This window comes from Bombyx mori, chromosome 8, assembly GCF_030269925.1.
Source record: "Bombyx mori chromosome 8, ASM3026992v2".
NCBI lineage: Eukaryota > Metazoa > Arthropoda > Insecta > Lepidoptera > Bombycidae > Bombyx > Bombyx mori.
Genome location: NC_085114.1, coordinates 3,241,899 through 3,259,182, shown reverse-complemented (window position 1 = coordinate 3,259,182; position 17,284 = coordinate 3,241,899). Strand labels below are relative to the sequence as shown.

Sequence of the window (17,284 nt, the reverse complement as noted above, 5' to 3'; positions counted from 1 at the left end):
ACCCCATCTGAAGGGCCAACAGTTTCTGCTTACGTTTGGGATTTCTTTGAATTCGCGCCTTCACAGCTTTTAACACTGCTGGAGTCCTAACAGACCGAGGGCGACCACTTCTTGACCTGTCATCTACACTAGAGTCTTCATTGTATCGTTTGATGGTACGATAAACGAATCTTTTGGTTATATTCAAATTTTTCAGTATGTTAAAAATTTGAATTGGCGCGTAACCGCAACGATGCAACGCAATAACTGCAACATGGTCTTCTTTAAGCGTCCACTCCATATTTAAAAATGAGTAAAATTCTAAAAGTATACATTTTTATTTTCATGAACAATTCGAAATTCGAATTCAATAAACTTTTTTGTGGCCAGCATTCTAAAAGAAAAGTTTTTACTGTGTGACAATACTTATGATCTGACTAGGTATATATCAATAGATAGAAGACCTACCAGGTTTCAAGTCAATCGGGTGCATGGTTCAATAGTTATAACGGAACATCCGTAAAAACCACTGTAGATTTATATATACTTCATACATGACAGTGCCGGATCTAGGTTTACGATATCTACGGATCTAGGCTGCAATGCAATCGATTCTATATATAGTACATAACGGTGTTAGGGAATTTATAACATGCACATTGGTCTTACTATTAATAATCTTGATTAGAACGCCACCGATTTTGGTCCCAAGCAGGCCGCGTCGAGAACCAGTATCTGTAGTTTTTGACAATAGCTTATTATCTACTAGGCACGTCTATAAAATCCACCTAATATATGTAAGTAAACTTGATACCTTAGAACTTGTATCTCAAGGTGGGTGGCGCATTTACGTTGTGGATGTCTATGGGCTCCAGTAACCACCTAACATCAGGTGGGCTGTGAGCTCGTCCACCCATCTAAGCAATAAAAATTAATATATATATATATATAAATACATAATAATATATATAAACATAAACAACAAAAAAGATGTGTGGTGTCGTGGGACACCGGAGAGGAACGAAGATCCATATAAAAAAAAAAAAAGAATTACGAGAAAAAAATCGCGCGGTGAAATATCGCTGTGCGGAAAACAAGGCCTTATTCCACGGACTTTTTCTTACGGTTTTTACTATCACATTTTTTTCAGTTCGGTCGCGCAGCAAAATCCCTATTTCCTCCAAGCCTGCCGTAAGGAACTTCGTTCCAATAATATATATAAACAGTCAAAAATATATATCTCGTCGACCGATTATAAATAAGCATGAATACGTAATGACGAGAGTGTTTCAACATTAACATACAACGGAGAACTTGTTCGTTTAATGATAATATTATATACTAGCGGCCCGCTCCGGCTCCACTCGGGTCTTTAACAAAAATTTCAACGATATTTGACGTTTTATTTTTTTAAATAAAAGAACACTTATTGCGGCATAACTATAATAGTTAGACATATGCTGTCGCGACACTTTTTGTAAATAATAATGTGTTCTGCAAAGTCCTAGTACATTATTTTATTCTATCATCAATAGTTTTCGCAGGGCACGCGATGTAAAGAATATTTTAGGTAATTTTTTTACACCTTGGGTTACATTATTGAAGTTTTAGTAAGGATCTCTAATTTTTTCAAATAAAATGATAGCCTATGTCACTCGGGAATAGTGTAGCTTCCAAACAGTGAAAGAATTTTTCAAATCGGTTCAGTAGTTTCGGAGCCTATTCAATACAAACAAACAAACAAATCTTTCCTCTTTATAATATTAGTATAGACTACACATGTATATTATGTAAATCAACAAACAAGAAACAAGTTTGTTTTAGTTTAGTACTAAACCTGACTTGACGCAAAGCTGTCGTTTTATTGAATTAAAAAAAAATAGTTTCTTTTACAAGATTTTATTATGGCTTTGGATAATTTAAGCGAAAGAGATCGAGCAATTTTAAGGAGTATATTCGATCCAACTGCGACCATCGGAGACGTGGCCGACGATGGAGATACGTTTGCCGAAGAAGACGAAGGTAAATCACAATGTTCCATAATGTGTACTCCATATTATTAAACAGCAAATACAAGTTATACCGCAAAGTAGTAATGCGTTCTAGGTCGATGAGAAACTTTTCTATGATCTTTGAGACTTTAAGCTCATGTTTCAAGATGCGTGTCTCTATTCATGAGACATTTTGTCGGAACGTGATGATTGAATTGACTGAGTGAATTTGTTTTAACTATTTCATTTTTCCTCAGGTTTAAACTTGTAATAAATATGAATTATTTAACATATGAAAGTGTATAAATGTAATAATATGAAACAGTCGCTGAATATGGCTTTTCGAGCTCTTCCAAAAAGTCTCTGTAAATAACCACCGCTTTATTAAGATTATTTTTCACTTCACCTCATCTCGTTTCATTTAATGTCATCCTATTTTATTACAGTTTCAAATAAATAAATTTCATCTGATTGCGGAAATATACGGAGCGGACGGTATAATTTTTTATTTAGCAGAATATGTATTTTTATGATGATTGAATATTTTTGTAAATTCAATACTGGCAACAATGGTAACTCAAGAATGACTAATGGCTGTACTGAAAAAAAGTAAGAAGATAAAAGCGATAGACGTATGGAAACGCTTATAGATCGTCATCATAATATCAATACATTATTATTTCGCTTTATGATAAATATAATAAAATATAAATAATAATAATAACATAATAACTCCATCAAGGCTGTAGGGTGCGTGCTCCCGCAACTCTGTATTATTATTAGATTTTCCTGTATAGTCTGGATTCATGAATAGGGCTGACACCACAGGGAGTAATTACTTAGTTGTCTTTGTCTGATGTAGCTTCATTCTCCTCATGTATGAAGCATATTAATATTATTATTTTATCATCGACTCAAACAGGTAGGTACATTTTTGAAACTTGAAGTTTAAAATTTGGAAAATATACCTATCACAACAAAATACTTCTTCAGCTATTTGAATTGAATAAACTTAATTGAAGTTCAATTAAAAACATCGATCTGTTGATGCTAATACCAATTAAAACGCATCTTTAATTACAAAGATAAATGTCGCGTAATATGGGAAAAGTCGATTAAACCAAATAGCCTTTCGTCCTTCGATATATATTTTTGCGGTTATTAGGATGGTCTTATGATATCTATACTAAGATATAAATCTACAGTAGTTTTTATTGATGTTCCATTATAACTACTTCCGATTGGCTTGAAACTTGGTATCCATTTAGAAAATACATGTACTTAATGGATAGGCTAATATTTATATGAGTGTTGGACTCCCTACACCAGTTGCGGGGGCGTTTAATGATGAGAATCTTTGTGGGGGTGAGAAATAATAATAATAATTTTAAATGCCCAGCGAAGCGAACGGGTACAGCTAGTTATTCTTAAAGTTAGAACGCGATTATTAGCTTGAAGTGTTTATGGGTGCGGTAAGCGCCGCGCTTAGCAGTTATTGAGTGGTGGAGAGCAATGACATAATATTCTGCCCATCTACATCAAAATATCGACGTTACAAAAAGTCACTAGCTATCATTAAGGCGGCAGTCAAATATGCTTAGTATGCTTATGTGTTTTTCAGCAAAGATAAAAAGATGAATATGTTTTCTATTCGGCGCTACACATTGTAACGTTGTAAGATTTTATTAAACACATCCAATGTTTCCATAAATAGGTGGATAATACATTATATTACTTAGTTTATGTCACTGCCGTTAAACTAAGCAAATCTGATTACGCAGTAGGTATGTCTAGCTTAACGACGATAAAGATCCACATACAGTGGCCTGGCCCAGTCACGAATTTTTACTAATAACCTACAAATATAATATTTATTTATTTAAAAGGTACATGAATTAGATTTCTTATTATTAAATCGAATTATTAGTTTGTTGTCTTAATTATTTTTACTAGGGCCAGTGTTAGCAACACTCCGGTTTGAGCTCCGTGAGCTCACTTACATGTTAGGGGGAAGCTGAAATAGCCTCTCAAGGCTATCAGCATAGGTAGGGGAAAAAACCTTAGACATCAATAACATAAATTCCACCACCTAACTCGAGATATGAGTTCTAACTCTTATTTCTATAGCACCGCTTAAATGCTTCATTCTTCAAACCAAAACGCATTACTGCTTTACGGCAGAAATAGGCTGGCCGGTGATGCGAGCGGTCTCACAACATGCCCTACCTTTTTTAAGAGAATTTATGACCTGGTAACTAAGACTTTTAGGTCAAGTTTTATTTTAATTTTAATGAAAACTTTTTTTATATTAAAAATGATATTATGAAGTGAAATGAAGTTGATTAATATGAAACATGACATAAAATGAAATGAGATGAGATGATAAGGGATGAAATATAATCTCATTAAAATTGTGGACATTTACTGAGACTTTTTCAGTGGACTTTTTGGAGGATCCCGATAAGTTACGTTCAGCGGTTTTATTTCATTTTCCCACATTTGTGCACTTTCACAGATACTAAACAGTTATTAAACCACTGTTATTACACATTTAAACCCGTAGAAACACTAAATAGACAAAATAAAACAAATCACACAACTTCATTCCTCGCGTTCCCGCCAAAAAGTCCTTTTTTTTAAGGGATTTTATGACCTGGTAACTGAGACCTTTAAGTCATGTCTTATTTTAATTTATATTCATTTTTTTATGAAAAATTATATTATGGAGTGAAATGAAATGAAGATGATTAATTTGAGACATTAATCAACTGGGATGAAATTAAATGAAATGAGATGATATGGGATGAAATATAATCTTAGTAAAACGGTGGTCATTTACTAAGATTATTTCAATGGACTTTTTGGAGGATCCCGAGAAGTTACGTCCAGCGGCTTTGTTTCATTTTCCCACATTTGTGCACTTTCACAGATATTAAACAGTTAGTAAACCACCATTATTACACATTTAAACCCGAAGAAACACTAAATAAACAAAATAAAACAAATCACACAACTTCACTCCTCCCGTTCCCGCCAAAAAGTCCCTAATTTCAGTATTTAAACAGATTAGTTGCAATAAACAGATTACAGTGTTTTGTCATTGTACAGATTCTTCAGAAATTTATCTAAAGGCAAAGGAGTTATGCGCAAAAGGTGTAAAGTTAGCTGAGGGAGGACAATCTGAAGCTGCTCTAAAGCTCTTCAATGAAAGTATCGAGCTAGCACCGGATCGCGCTGCAGGCTACAACGATAGAGCGCAATTGTACCGGCTTTTAGAAAGGGATGATGGTAGGTTATGAAAAAAAACAATGATTAAATTACTTAGCATATTTAAATTTAGTGTAATTAGTATAGTCTAATTATAATAATTGTGAAAGTGGAAATGAATACTTCGTGTCGCGCCGTAGAAATACTGAAGTAAGGAATTCTATTGACGTCAAAACATGAATTATGAGCGTGTAAAATTGTATTTTCATTTACCAAACACATGTATATTATATATCTAAATAATTAAACGATTATTCTAAATTATAAATCGTAATGGGCCTGTCGTATCTGTAGCAGAACTGAGAGCCGTTGAGGTGGAAGAGTTCTGGAGTGGACACCACAAACCGATAAATTTAGTGTAGGACGCCCAGTCAGAGTCACTAGTGCTAGCAAATTCTCTCAGGTTGATCCCGTGAGCTTACCTACCCGTCCGCACGTAGCTGGAATAGCTCCCTAAGCTTTTAACGAATAGGTACGGGAAAAAAACCAGTCACAATGTGGAGGGCCGATATACGCAGGATAGCGAGCAGTGAATGGAGTGGAGAGGCCTAGGATTGGGTCGCGTGGCGTACCTTGCGAGAGGCCTATGTCCAACACTGGACCAAACTATGTTGTTAATGGTGATGATGTTGATAATTTTGTATTAACTTCAGAGGCACTACATGATTTGCAACGGGCGTTAGAAATAACCGAAGGTAAGAAGACTCGAGCCCGGGCGTTGACATTATGTCAGCAAGGAGTTTTACTCAGGAAGAAAGGATCTGACGATGAAGCTAAGAAGGTCTTTGAAGAAGCCGCAAAACTTGGTAGTGGTTTTGCTAAGAAACAGGCAAGTACTACACAGAAATATTATGGCAATATATTCAGTATGTTCAATTTATGTACCTACACATATTACAAAACAGTATTCTTCGGGGAAAAAAACAGGGACTAGTAAAAATTAAGGATTGTCGACATTTGCATGATTTTGATTGTATTTAGATTATTTGTGTATTTAATTTTATTTCGTAATAATCTTTCTTTTAGGTTGTTGAATTGAATCCCTATGCAGCTCTCTGTAACCAGATGCTAAGTCAAGTTATGAGAGGCGAAAAGGAAATCAAATTATAAATCCATTAAGTATATTATTATGGTAAATTGTACTTCAGTGCACGTTTTGCTCAAACAGATAATTTTTTGTAAGATTCTCAAGGTAAGTAATGTCTCTGTTTAAATAAACCAAAAAAGTTTTACTTGCATTTTATTATTTTTGTATTTCATTCACGAGGACAAATAAAACACAGAGAAAGTAATGGATTAGAAATTTATATTGCTGAATACAATCAAAGTTCACAGGAACATTCCGTACAACACTACATAACCATCCTCCACAGAATACACTGTGATTTCCACACTAAATGTTGCCAGCGCTTCGATTGAAAAGTGACAATTACATATTGAAAAATGAGAAAAAATTTAAAAACTACTGATCGAATACTGTTCGCTACACTATTAATATATTAATAAGAATAATGCAATAAAAATTCATAAATCAGTGATTATGTTTTACTGTGTTACACTTTGGTACATGAATATTATATCAAGATTCACTAAATGACTAAAATTTTTATTATAACATTTTAATATCAATTTACCTTCTATGAAAAGGTTTCGACGAGGAAAGACGAAAGCTTAAACAAATTTAAAAATGTGCTCTTTGATTTTTACATGTCAACGTATGTATGTAATGGCGCTAGTACATAAAATATACCATAATAAATTTGAAACTTATATAATACCTACTTAAATTAAATATTCATTAATTATAATATTTTAATGATGATGTATGCTTATTCTTATTGGAATTATTGAAGACAAATAAAATTTTAAATGGCTTATATCCTTTGTAACTGGTTATGTGACAGAAAAATATTTAAAAAAGGGCTCACACTAAATACAATTTAACAACTCATTCATTTCAAATAAAACGGTGGTAACTAAGAGTATGAAACGATTTATCGTGTTTTGGCACATCAATTGTTGAAACTAGATACACATTATCGGCTAAATTAATTCTCGCTTTGAAAAGCATTTGTCTATAATCTAATTCTATTAACTATGGAATGAATGAGTCGTTTTTGGTAAACATTTCCGTTAAATGAGTTCAGAAGTTTTGTTTAAAAATCAATTTAGTGTTATTCATGAAGGTTAGGTTCTTTATATACCTAATTGGCGTAGCTAATGTATTAGCATAAATTAGCTAGATTTTTTCTTTGGCTAGAATGCGACAGCTGGACATGAAGGTTTAATTCACCTAAAACAATATAATCGAAACAAATTGTAGTTTAATAATTGAATTGCGTTTTTTCAAAATCTGATCCGTACCGAAATCGGCGAGACCTAAATAGTTCAGGTATCACTATGACGTTTTTAATTGATACCTACTGTAATCTATGTAGCTTAGAATACAAGAATCATTTGCGCCTAATTTAGGTTTAGTTGCATCCGTTTGCAACGTTTTTGCTTTAATAGTTGTTTTTAATGCAGCTGTCAGAGTAACATTGACATTTTAGGAGGTAGGTAAGGCTTTGTTGGGAACTTCAGATTTTTAATTAAATCTACAGTGAAAAATAGAAATGATAATTAAACGTTTATTTAAAGATTTCAATGAAATCCGAATTCTGTAATTGAAGCCTTCGCGTCAAAAATATGTAGTAAGGGACTTTTAAAGTGTAATTTTGTGTCATTTGCAAAAAAAAACCTTTATCAGTGTCATGGAGACTCCTCACCTAAAAAGTAACTAGCGTCGTACAGTAACAGAATTTGTACATTCTATATTTCGTAATATGTATCTCCATTCCATTACGAAATTTGTTCGGTATAAATCCCTTTTAGCGCTCGTTAAGTCGTACCAGATTTTGTTTGATCAGAAACATACATCCAATTGATATCTTCGAGGGCGCCAACAAATTGACAAAATGGCGAAACAGACTTTGAAAATACGCTACTATGTTGACGTAATTTTTTTTGGCGCGCTAAACCATGTCGCTCTCTGGCTACGCCGATATATTTAGTATTCAAATCGATAATTTCACTTCAATACTCTAAAAATGAAGTTCGTAAACATGATGAATTATCTAAGGCTACATTAGTGTGTTCCAATTAATTAAGTAATAAAAGTGCTTTTTGTCAGTAGAAATATCGAAACTAGCGTTAAAAAATGTTTCTGTGTTTTACTGAAAACAATCTCTCGACAATGAGTATTGTCATTTCCTGCCTCTGAGATCGTTTGAGGGTTGGAGTTCTTCGTCTTTTACAGTAAAACACAAAAAACTATCTCGTTTAATCACATTAAATATTATTAAAATTTAATAAAATGGTTAAAATTGGAAAGATATTTACTATTTATTTTGGCACAGAATACGGTGCGACGATACTTCTTATTATAACTCGAATTGCAATTAAAACATTGTAACATTACAAAGTATACTAAGACCTGTATTAACTACGGGCTTATAATTTACTAGAGGGTGAAGTTTAGGCCTATATTTTTTTATTCATAAATTTATAATAAAATGCAAGTTATTGAAATATCTCACCGAGGCCACGAGAACCGGACTAAGTTACCCACTTTGTTTTTTTTTGGTCGAAAAATTATTGTAAAATGTATCTACGCGTATTTCATTACACATATCAACGGTACTATCTCATAATTGTGTTTAGAAATACAGTTATGGTTTAATGTCGCTTTATAGACTAACTACATTTTACAATCTTCAATTTTTGGAACATACCAATTTTTTTGACTTTTTTAAACAATCCGTACATAAATTTTATAATAATATTATTTCAGAATACGTAACGATGATTCCCACGGCCTCTATTTCATTGTGTCATTCACGTCTCCTTCGAAACTATTTTTAATGCAAACTTTTTCTTTTTTCTGTAACCTTTTTTGACACAACCATAGTCTTTCGCACATTATCTAAAAAAAATATTGCATTTGTGATCCGGGAACACGAAGCAGATTAAAATTAAAGCAATCTAGCGCTACATTATTTACGGCTTTCTAATTGAAACTAAAAATAACAAAATCTCACTAAACATAAGTTAGGGAACGTACCCATACTACGTGACCTATTTTTTTAGTTTTTTCGACCTCTCCCTCCCCTCGGTGATCACTCGTAGTATATGCCAAGACCCCCCCTCTCCTCCTTTAGTTTTCACGTAGTAATTCATAATTATGATTTTTAATCATTTCACAGGCAAAAATTGTAAAAAAAAATGTGTGCGTGTACTAGTGTACACACGTAAGAAGTGAAACTTGTTTATGGCCTTATTTTTCGAAAAATGATCTACATGCAACTTTCTAGAAATTGGTTAAATAAAGTTAAATTAGATAAAGTTTAAACAAAAGGATTTTATTATCATAGACATGAATACAAAAAAGTTAAATTAGATAAAGTTTAAACAAAAGGATTTTATTATCATAGACATGAATACAAAACAGATGGCGCGTAACGGAAAAAAGTGACGCGTAACCGAAAAATGTGACGGTAAATTTTTTTCCAACGCCGATAAGGAAGTTTCACTTCAAAAAAATTGGTTCATACTCGTCTTTATTGCATAAGACTGCATGCACACTTAAATTACTAGTAGAATTATGTAGTGTGAGTTTACAAAGCGCTAAACACTGCGCGCTATATTCGAACATAGGTCGAAAAAATACGAGATTTCTCTCACTAAAATCGACTACGTGACAAAAACCTGAGCCACCCCCCCGCTCCTGTGACTACCCGTAGTATTTTAAAGACTCCGCTCCCCCCCTAAGCGGGTCACGTAGTATGGGTACGTTCCCTTATGGTACTGTTGATCATATGAAAATAAATAAATTAAAGCGTTTAAATAGTCACAGATACAGGAGTTTAAAGTTTTGAATAGAAGTTTAGAAGTCGTCGTGGCCTAACGGATAAGACGTCCGGTGCATTCGTGTTGAGCGATGCACCGGTGTTTCGAATCCCGCAGGCGGGTACCAATTTTTCTAATGAAATACGTACTCAACAAATGTTCACGATTGATTTCCACGGTGAAGGAATAACATCGTGTAATAAAAATGAAACCCGCAAAATTATAATTTGCGTAATTACTGGTGGTAGGACCTCTTGTGAGTCCGCACGGGTAGGTACCACCACCCTGCCTATTTCTGCCGTGAAGCAGTAATGCGTTTCGGTTTGAAGGGTGGGGCAGCCGTTGTAACTATAATTGGGACCTTAGAACTTATATCTCAAGATGGGTGGCGCATTTACGTTGTAGATGTCTATGGGCTCCAGTAACCACTTAACACCAGGTGGGCTGTGAGCTCGTCCACTTATCTAAGCAATAAAAAAAAAAAAAAAAAAAAAAAAAAAGAATAATAAAAATAGTCGGCCATATTGAAAATGAGCTCTGATTCTATGTAATTCAAAGTCAATACATCAAGGCAATTATCATTAAGAAGTGATTAATCATGCTAATTTCATAAAAAGTTTTAAATACGAATTATAAGGCAAATATATGCCTAGAACGCGAACACCTTACTTAGAAAAGTGAGATCTTACAATAATAATGATTAAATATTAACTATGATATCATAAAATGTAAATCTAGCGAAAAATGGAAGGAGCTACTATAGCATTATATTTAACGTCAAACGAACTATTCATCTGACACGTGAGTACGTCGATGAGTATGTAAAGTGCCCTAAATATATAAGTTGGCGTAAGCTAGCGAAACTGTTTTAGAAATTAAATAAAATAGTAAGTACATGACTATGTATTAATAAAGATATTGGTATTTATTTTAAGTATATTTGGTGTTGACGCTTCGTAAAATGTTTTTTGTTGTAGTTTTTTCTTCAGTTTTTTTTTTATTTCTTCAGTAATTTCGAGTTAATTAATTAAAAATGAAACAAAGTTATAGATTCTTTGTCTCGAGATTCTACGTTAATAAATCTTATGGGTTAAATGCGAAATAATTTTGATAAAATTGTAATCACAGTGGAGTTAATATTAAGGTCGGGAGAATACATATAACTGCTTTGATAAGTTTTTTTTTTTTTAATAACAGACTTCTGAAATGAATAATAGATTATTTTTAATTATACTGGTTCAGTGAAAATTATTTATTGAATTTTCAATGAAGTTGTTTACCCGGTACTCTTTCCTACTGTATATACGCATATATTTTGGTGAGTTAGGACATGGGGGTATATTAACCTAATACTCACAGTTTCAGAATGACGTCTTTCTCGAAGAATCTATGAGAAATTCTCAAGTTAGCGTTCAAGCTATTTCGATATTTTTTTATTGCTTAAATGGGTGGCCGAGCTCACGGCCCAACTAGTGTTAAATGGTTACCGGAGCCCATAGACATCTACAAACGTAAATGCCGCCACCCAACTTGAGACATGAGTTCTAAGGTCTCAACTAATTAATACAAGATTTAATTGATACAAGAAGGTTTTATCTACGCACTAGAAACACGAGTTTTAAACGCATTCCGAAACTGAGATTCTGTGTTACCGAGTTGATACATTTCGGTCATTAGGAACTCGTGTGGGGATAGGACGTGCTTAATGCTCGCTAAGATTGACTCCCAGTCCAGCTGTAATTAATTAAATTGCCGGCTCATTTTCTTTTTTTTTTTGTTTTCGTTCAAGCTACATTCCTTAGTAATCCGATATTATTTTTGACGTGTGTCAATTTGTCGTTTGACAATCGCGAAATGTCTAGGCCCTAACTTCTTACAGCCTATAGAGAAATTATAAAAAAAAAAAACTACAAATTTATAAATCTGAAGGTATCTAAATGTAGTTTTTATATTATTAAAAAATTACTGTTTAAAATTGAAAATGAGCCAGCTTTATTATATTATAAATACTCTTAAGCCTATTGAAAAAAAAAATACGCTAGTAGAATTCTTATATTAGAAGTCGTGACGCCTTTAGATAAAATCGGCAAAAAATGTTTTACACACGACGATATTTAAGTTGAGATTTTTTATTGAAAATAACGTTCTTGGATGTTTTAATTATTGTACTGGGATTGGTTTATTTTTTTTTGTTTAATCGTTTTCAATAATTGTTAAAGATCATTTTCAAGGTGATTATTAAAACAATAAGAAATAGTGACAATTAATTGAGGATAGTTTAATTTGTTTCAATATTAATTTCGTTATTATTTTTCAATAATAAATCTCAATGTAGATTAGAATTACACATAGTTAAATTACATTTAAAATTATAAACATCTAAAATGTCATTTTATTAATTCAATTTAGAATCAAATGCTTTTCCATTTTTTTTAATTCACATTTAAATACTAACAAGAGTTTACAATTTTGTTTTATTAATTTATTTTATTAGCATTATTATTAAGTTAGTAAGGCTATTTAGTAGACAGCTGTTAGCTGTGCGCCATTTTGTAACGGCTTAAGAACCAACTAATCACAGTAAATGAGAATACAGAATATCAACGACAGTTTTTTTTTTTTTACATAACGACAAGAAACCTTAAGCCGTTACAATATCGCATTTAAACAAACATTCAAACCGAGTAATTCATTCACAAAAGCAAAAAAAAATAACTCATGCATCATACACGCACACGAAAACGGAATCACCATGATGTGAAAAAATGTTCCTAAAACAAATTAACGCAAGACCATAGACAATGAAAACTTAATATGACAACCTTTTTCGGGCGTCCTCCAACTTGGCCGAGTTGGGACGCATTAGCCCAACAGCGACCAACAACAAAAAAATCGACTAACTACATAAATGTTGTGACGAGAATAAAACAATCGGTGAGTTAATATGAACATGTGCTCCTATATAATCTCCATCCACACGACACGACAGAAACTTCACACAATAAAAACATTGATATGTGAAACATTGAACTTAAATTCGATGCGAATAAAACGTTAAAACATTTATGTCAATAACATTATGTAACATCTAAATTTAAAAATAATTTGATATATTACTGTGTTTTTTTTTTAAATATAATTTGAAATACAGATAACGAAAACATTGTTTATTGAACGTAAAACGATTATAGCTACGAATGGCCCCTAATTTATAACGAATCGTAGAGATTGTCAATACTTAATCGAGATTCAGTATAAAATAACAATACATCACACATGATATAGAGAGCTCTAAATTTAACAACAGCGATAATAGTCCCAATATTTTATTGCTTTTAAAAATTCGTTGAGATTAATCTTAGTCATACATACTAACAAGCATTTTAAATAGTCATGTCGCACTGGATGGTCACTAGTGAAAAGTCGATTTGAAAATCGATTATGTAAATCGATTACGAAACAAGAGAAGTAATGACGGGGATGACGATTTTTCGAATTTATTAGAATAACAATTTTTTGAAAAATTGAAAATTTACGTGTGCCTTTCCTTAGACAACAAGAATTCACAAGATACAACTGAGTGGCAGATCGTGTACCGAACTTAACGATAGTCGAGAATGAACGAGACAGAACGACACGCGTCGTATGAGTGACAGAGACAGTCGACAAGTGAAGAGATAGCTTGACCTCGCGGCTTCAGTTTCGTTCTGATACCGCTTCAATGATAAGTAGAAGTCAACTTCTGGCTGAAATCAAAAAGTCTTTAGTTAACATTCTCCGGAATGACGTTGACAGGCGAGATTTGACATTGACAGTGAAAAGTGTTGAGCGATGCACTGGTGTTCGAATCCCGGGCTGGTACCAATTTTTCTAATGAAATACGTACTCAACAAATGTTCACGATTGACTTCCACGGTGAAGGAATAACATCGTATAATAAAAATCAAACCCGCAAAATTATAATTTGCGTAATTACTGGTGGTAGGACGTCTTAAGAGTCCGGGCGGGTAGGTACCACCTCCCTGCCTGTTTCTGTCCTGAAGCAGTAATGCGTTTCGGTTTGAAGGTTGGGGTAGCTATTGTAACTATACTTGAGACCTTAGAACTTATATCTCAAGGTGGGTAGCGCATTTACCTCGTAGATGTCTACGGGCTCCAGTAAACACTTAACACCAGGTGGGCTGTGAGCTCAGCCACTCATCTAAGCTATAAAACAAAAATTGCATAGAGTACAAATTTAATAATTTACATTTGCTAAATTAAACAGTTATTCGTATCGGTACAAGTACACGGCCCGCCTGGTATTGAAAATCCATAGACAATCTGAGATATCATCATCATAGACATCAGCTAGCTTGAGAAATGAGTTAGAAGTCTCATTTGTATAGTACAAAGCCTATCTCAACGTTTAAATCGGAAAAACTTACTGGTTCACGTTGGAAATGAAATAACCTACACGTGTGGACTCACAAAACGTCTTATTATTACATAAATTTTAATTACCGCTACGCTAATTATTATCATACGACATTTTTATCATTTCCTCGTCGTGGAAGTCATTCGTGAACGTGTGTTAAGTATGCGTAATACTATTAAAAAAGTAGAAAAACCTGTCTGCGGGAATCGAACACCGGCCGACTTATCCTTTAGGCCACGACGACTCCTTTTAAGGATCCGCAGGGAATAGTTTTACTGTTCCCCTTATTTCATCCGCGGATTCATCATGCATTCGAATATAAGAACTTCTACATTTGTGTGTGTCTCTGTGTGCGTGCGTGCGTGTGTGTGTGTGTTTGTGTGTGTGTGCGTGTGTGTGTGTGTTTGTGTGTGTGTGTGCGTGTGTGTGTGTGTGTGTGTGTGAGTGTAAGTGAGTAAGTGTGTTGTGCGACATCTTTCGTCCAAACATACCTGTTCAATTCAGACGTGCTGCACGAACTCAGGATTGAGGAACGAGAAGCCCATGAATTCTGTCTGGTCAAGGTTCATCATGAACAGTTTGTCCGTTGGAGTCAGCTCGGTCTTCTCCTGAGTGAACTGCTTGTCGAAGTTCGACACGTCCTTACGGTGTTTCTGGAATAATAGTTTAATTTAAAGTTGCATCGTCTCTGCTCGAACTTTAGGCTCTTAGCTAACCAAATGTGAACAGGTAGAGTAATTTTTTTTATTAAAAAATTACAAAACAGTTGGCTATTCGTGTCACGTGTTGTAGACTATCCGTGTTGCTTTTACTACAATTCTGATTATTAATTTATTAACTTAATCACTTTGGTTCGAGATATCGAAGATATTGAGATATCGAGCAAATCGAAAATTGATTGGTTATGCCGTTGCAACGGTTTTTGACCTCATCATCATCATCATCTAAGCCTGTCCACTGTCCACTGTTGACATAGGCCTCTCCAAGTGATCTCCAGTGCGGCCGGTCCGTTTCCCCTTGCATCCAACGTGATCCAGCGGTTCTTACCAGGTCGTCGGTCCATCTCGTAGGTGACCTTGTCTCCTATAATGAACAGACTAAAATGCCAATAGGGACTTTTTTTTGTTTCTTTCCTACCTATGCTGATAGCCTTGAGAGGCTGTTTCAGCTTCGCCCTAACGTGACCTAAAGGCCTTAGTTACCAGGTCATAAAATCTCTTAAAAAAAGGTAGGGCATGTTATGAGACTGCCCGCATCACCGCCCAGTTTATTTCTGCCGTGAAGCAGTAATGCGTTTCAGTTTGAAGGGTGGGGCAGCCGTTGTAACTATACTGAGACCTTAGAACTTATATCTCAAGGTGGGTGGCGCATTTACGTTGTAGATGTCTATGGGCTCCAGTAACCACTTAGCACCAGTTGGGCTATGAGCTTGTCCACCCATTTAAGCAATAAAAAAAAAGAAAAAGGGACTAACGATCTTAGGCTTGAAGGGCGGCTGGACGTCCCTAGCCTCGACCCTGGCCCAGTCGATGCGGCGGAAGAATGCGTGCGTGCGGACGTCCTCCTCCCCCCGCGCGCCGCACCCCAGCCGCTTCTGAGGGTTCTTGCTCAGGAACGACTTGCACGCGTCCTTTGCCTCCTGTATTTGACATCACAGAACACAATTAGTATATGACAGATGCCCGAATCTCGCTTACGACATTTTCAAAGTAAGCTTGCATATACAGGGTGGTCCCAGAATGGATAATCCCAAAACACCTCATAGTAGGGGCAGATAGGTAGGCGGGGCAGCCGTTGTAACTATACTTTAGAACTGACATCTCAAGGTGGGTGGCGCATTTACGTTGTAGATGCCTAAGGGGTCCAGTAACCACTAACATCAGGTGGGCTATGAGCTCGTCCACCCATCTAAGCAATAAAAAAATAGAGTTTGGGTTTGTTGATATGATGCAATCAGAATATCGAGTCTAGTCGAATATCTAGTCGATTGCAAGAACAGTTTAAATAATCGACTATCGAACCTAACTTTGGTGGAGCTAGGGATGAAAAACGTGCTAACTTATGATGAAGAATTACGTTTTTGATCACCTCGTTGGCTTAATTTATCTAATATTTTTTATTTTATTTTATGATTTGAATTGTGGTAGAAATTATGTAATACGAAAATTACTTACAGGACAAAAATGTAACGTCGGATTGTGAACGATTTTCCCATACTAACCTTGCTTAAAGTCTTCGGATAAGACACACTGTTATCGGTGATGGCGGCGAATAATTCCTCCTCATCTTCTCCGTCGAACGGCGGCTGACCCACCAGCATTTCGTACAGCAGCACACCATAAGCCCACCAGTCCACGGATTTACCATAGGGCTGGTATAAGATGATCTCCGGGGCTATGTAGTCGGGTGTTCCGCAAAAGGTCTTCGTGGTTTTGTCGCCCGTGATCCCTTCCTTGCACATGCCGAAATCCGCGATCTTAATATGGCCGTCTTGGTCGAGGAGAACGTTGTCTAGTTTCAAGTCGCGATACACGATGCCGCGCGAGTGAAGGAAAAACAGGCCGATCGCGATTTCCGCTGAATAAAACCTAATAAAATAAAATAAAAAAAACATCCAAAAAATCTTTTATCTGAGTTCCGAAAATTCTGGGAGCCCATAATGAGGAAAAATAAAAAAAATTAAAGGAAATTTTTGTGGCGGAACAAAAAGTTAGCCAATTTTATTTTCCCTCTCCGCGTATTT

General features: G+C 34.9%; 2 protein-coding genes across 8 annotated transcripts in view; one reads left to right on the top strand and one right to left on the bottom strand.

The window, feature by feature from the left end:
• The first annotated feature begins 1,767 nt into the window (after positions 1-1,767).
• On the top strand, positions 1,768-6,773 carry LOC101746701 (tetratricopeptide repeat protein 36). 3 transcript variants are annotated; one of them, XM_004925123.5, is made up of 4 exons: positions 1,768-2,001; positions 5,079-5,258; positions 5,891-6,066; positions 6,264-6,773. In XM_004925123.5, the coding sequence occupies exons 1-4, from the start codon at positions 1,884-1,886 to the stop codon at positions 6,345-6,347; spliced, it is 558 nt and encodes a 185-aa protein (XP_004925180.1). In that variant the 5' UTR covers positions 1,768-1,883; the 3' UTR covers positions 6,348-6,773. The 3 variants fall into 3 exon arrangements, with proteins under 3 accessions (XP_004925180.1, XP_062525636.1, XP_062525637.1); XM_062669653.1 differs by having other exon boundaries at positions 1,797-2,001; positions 5,891-6,070; XM_062669652.1 differs by having other exon boundaries at positions 1,794-2,001; positions 5,891-6,469.
• Cpkc (conventional protein kinase C) overlaps positions 6,527-17,284 on the bottom strand; it is a 219,766-nt gene continuing 209,008 nt past the window's right edge. For 2 of the 5 annotated variants that reach the window (XM_021347315.3, XM_012689557.4), the window contains exons 11-14: positions 16,763-17,129; positions 16,016-16,180; positions 15,033-15,194; positions 6,527-13,870 (exon numbers count right to left, since the gene is read on the bottom strand). In XM_021347315.3, the coding sequence (XP_021202990.2) occupies positions 15,042-15,194; positions 16,016-16,180; positions 16,763-17,129 (685 nt within the window). In that variant the 3' untranslated portion in view covers positions 6,527-13,870; positions 15,033-15,041. 5 annotated transcript variants of the gene reach the window in all.

What these genes read in the sequence shown, in the direction of transcription:
- LOC101746701 (XM_062669652.1), top strand. Translation starts at nt 1,884, where the DNA reads ATGGCTTTGGATAATTTAAGCGAAAGAGATCGAGCAATTTTAAGGAGT. An exon ending in GTTTGCCGAAGAAGACGAAG is followed by an intron (nt 2,002 to 5,078) that starts GTAAATCACAAT and finishes GTCATTGTACAG; the next exon opens with ATTCTTCAGAAATTTATCTA. An exon ending in GCTTTTAGAAAGGGATGATG is followed by an intron (nt 5,259 to 5,890) that starts GTAGGTTATGAA and finishes TATTAACTTCAG; the next exon opens with AGGCACTACATGATTTGCAA.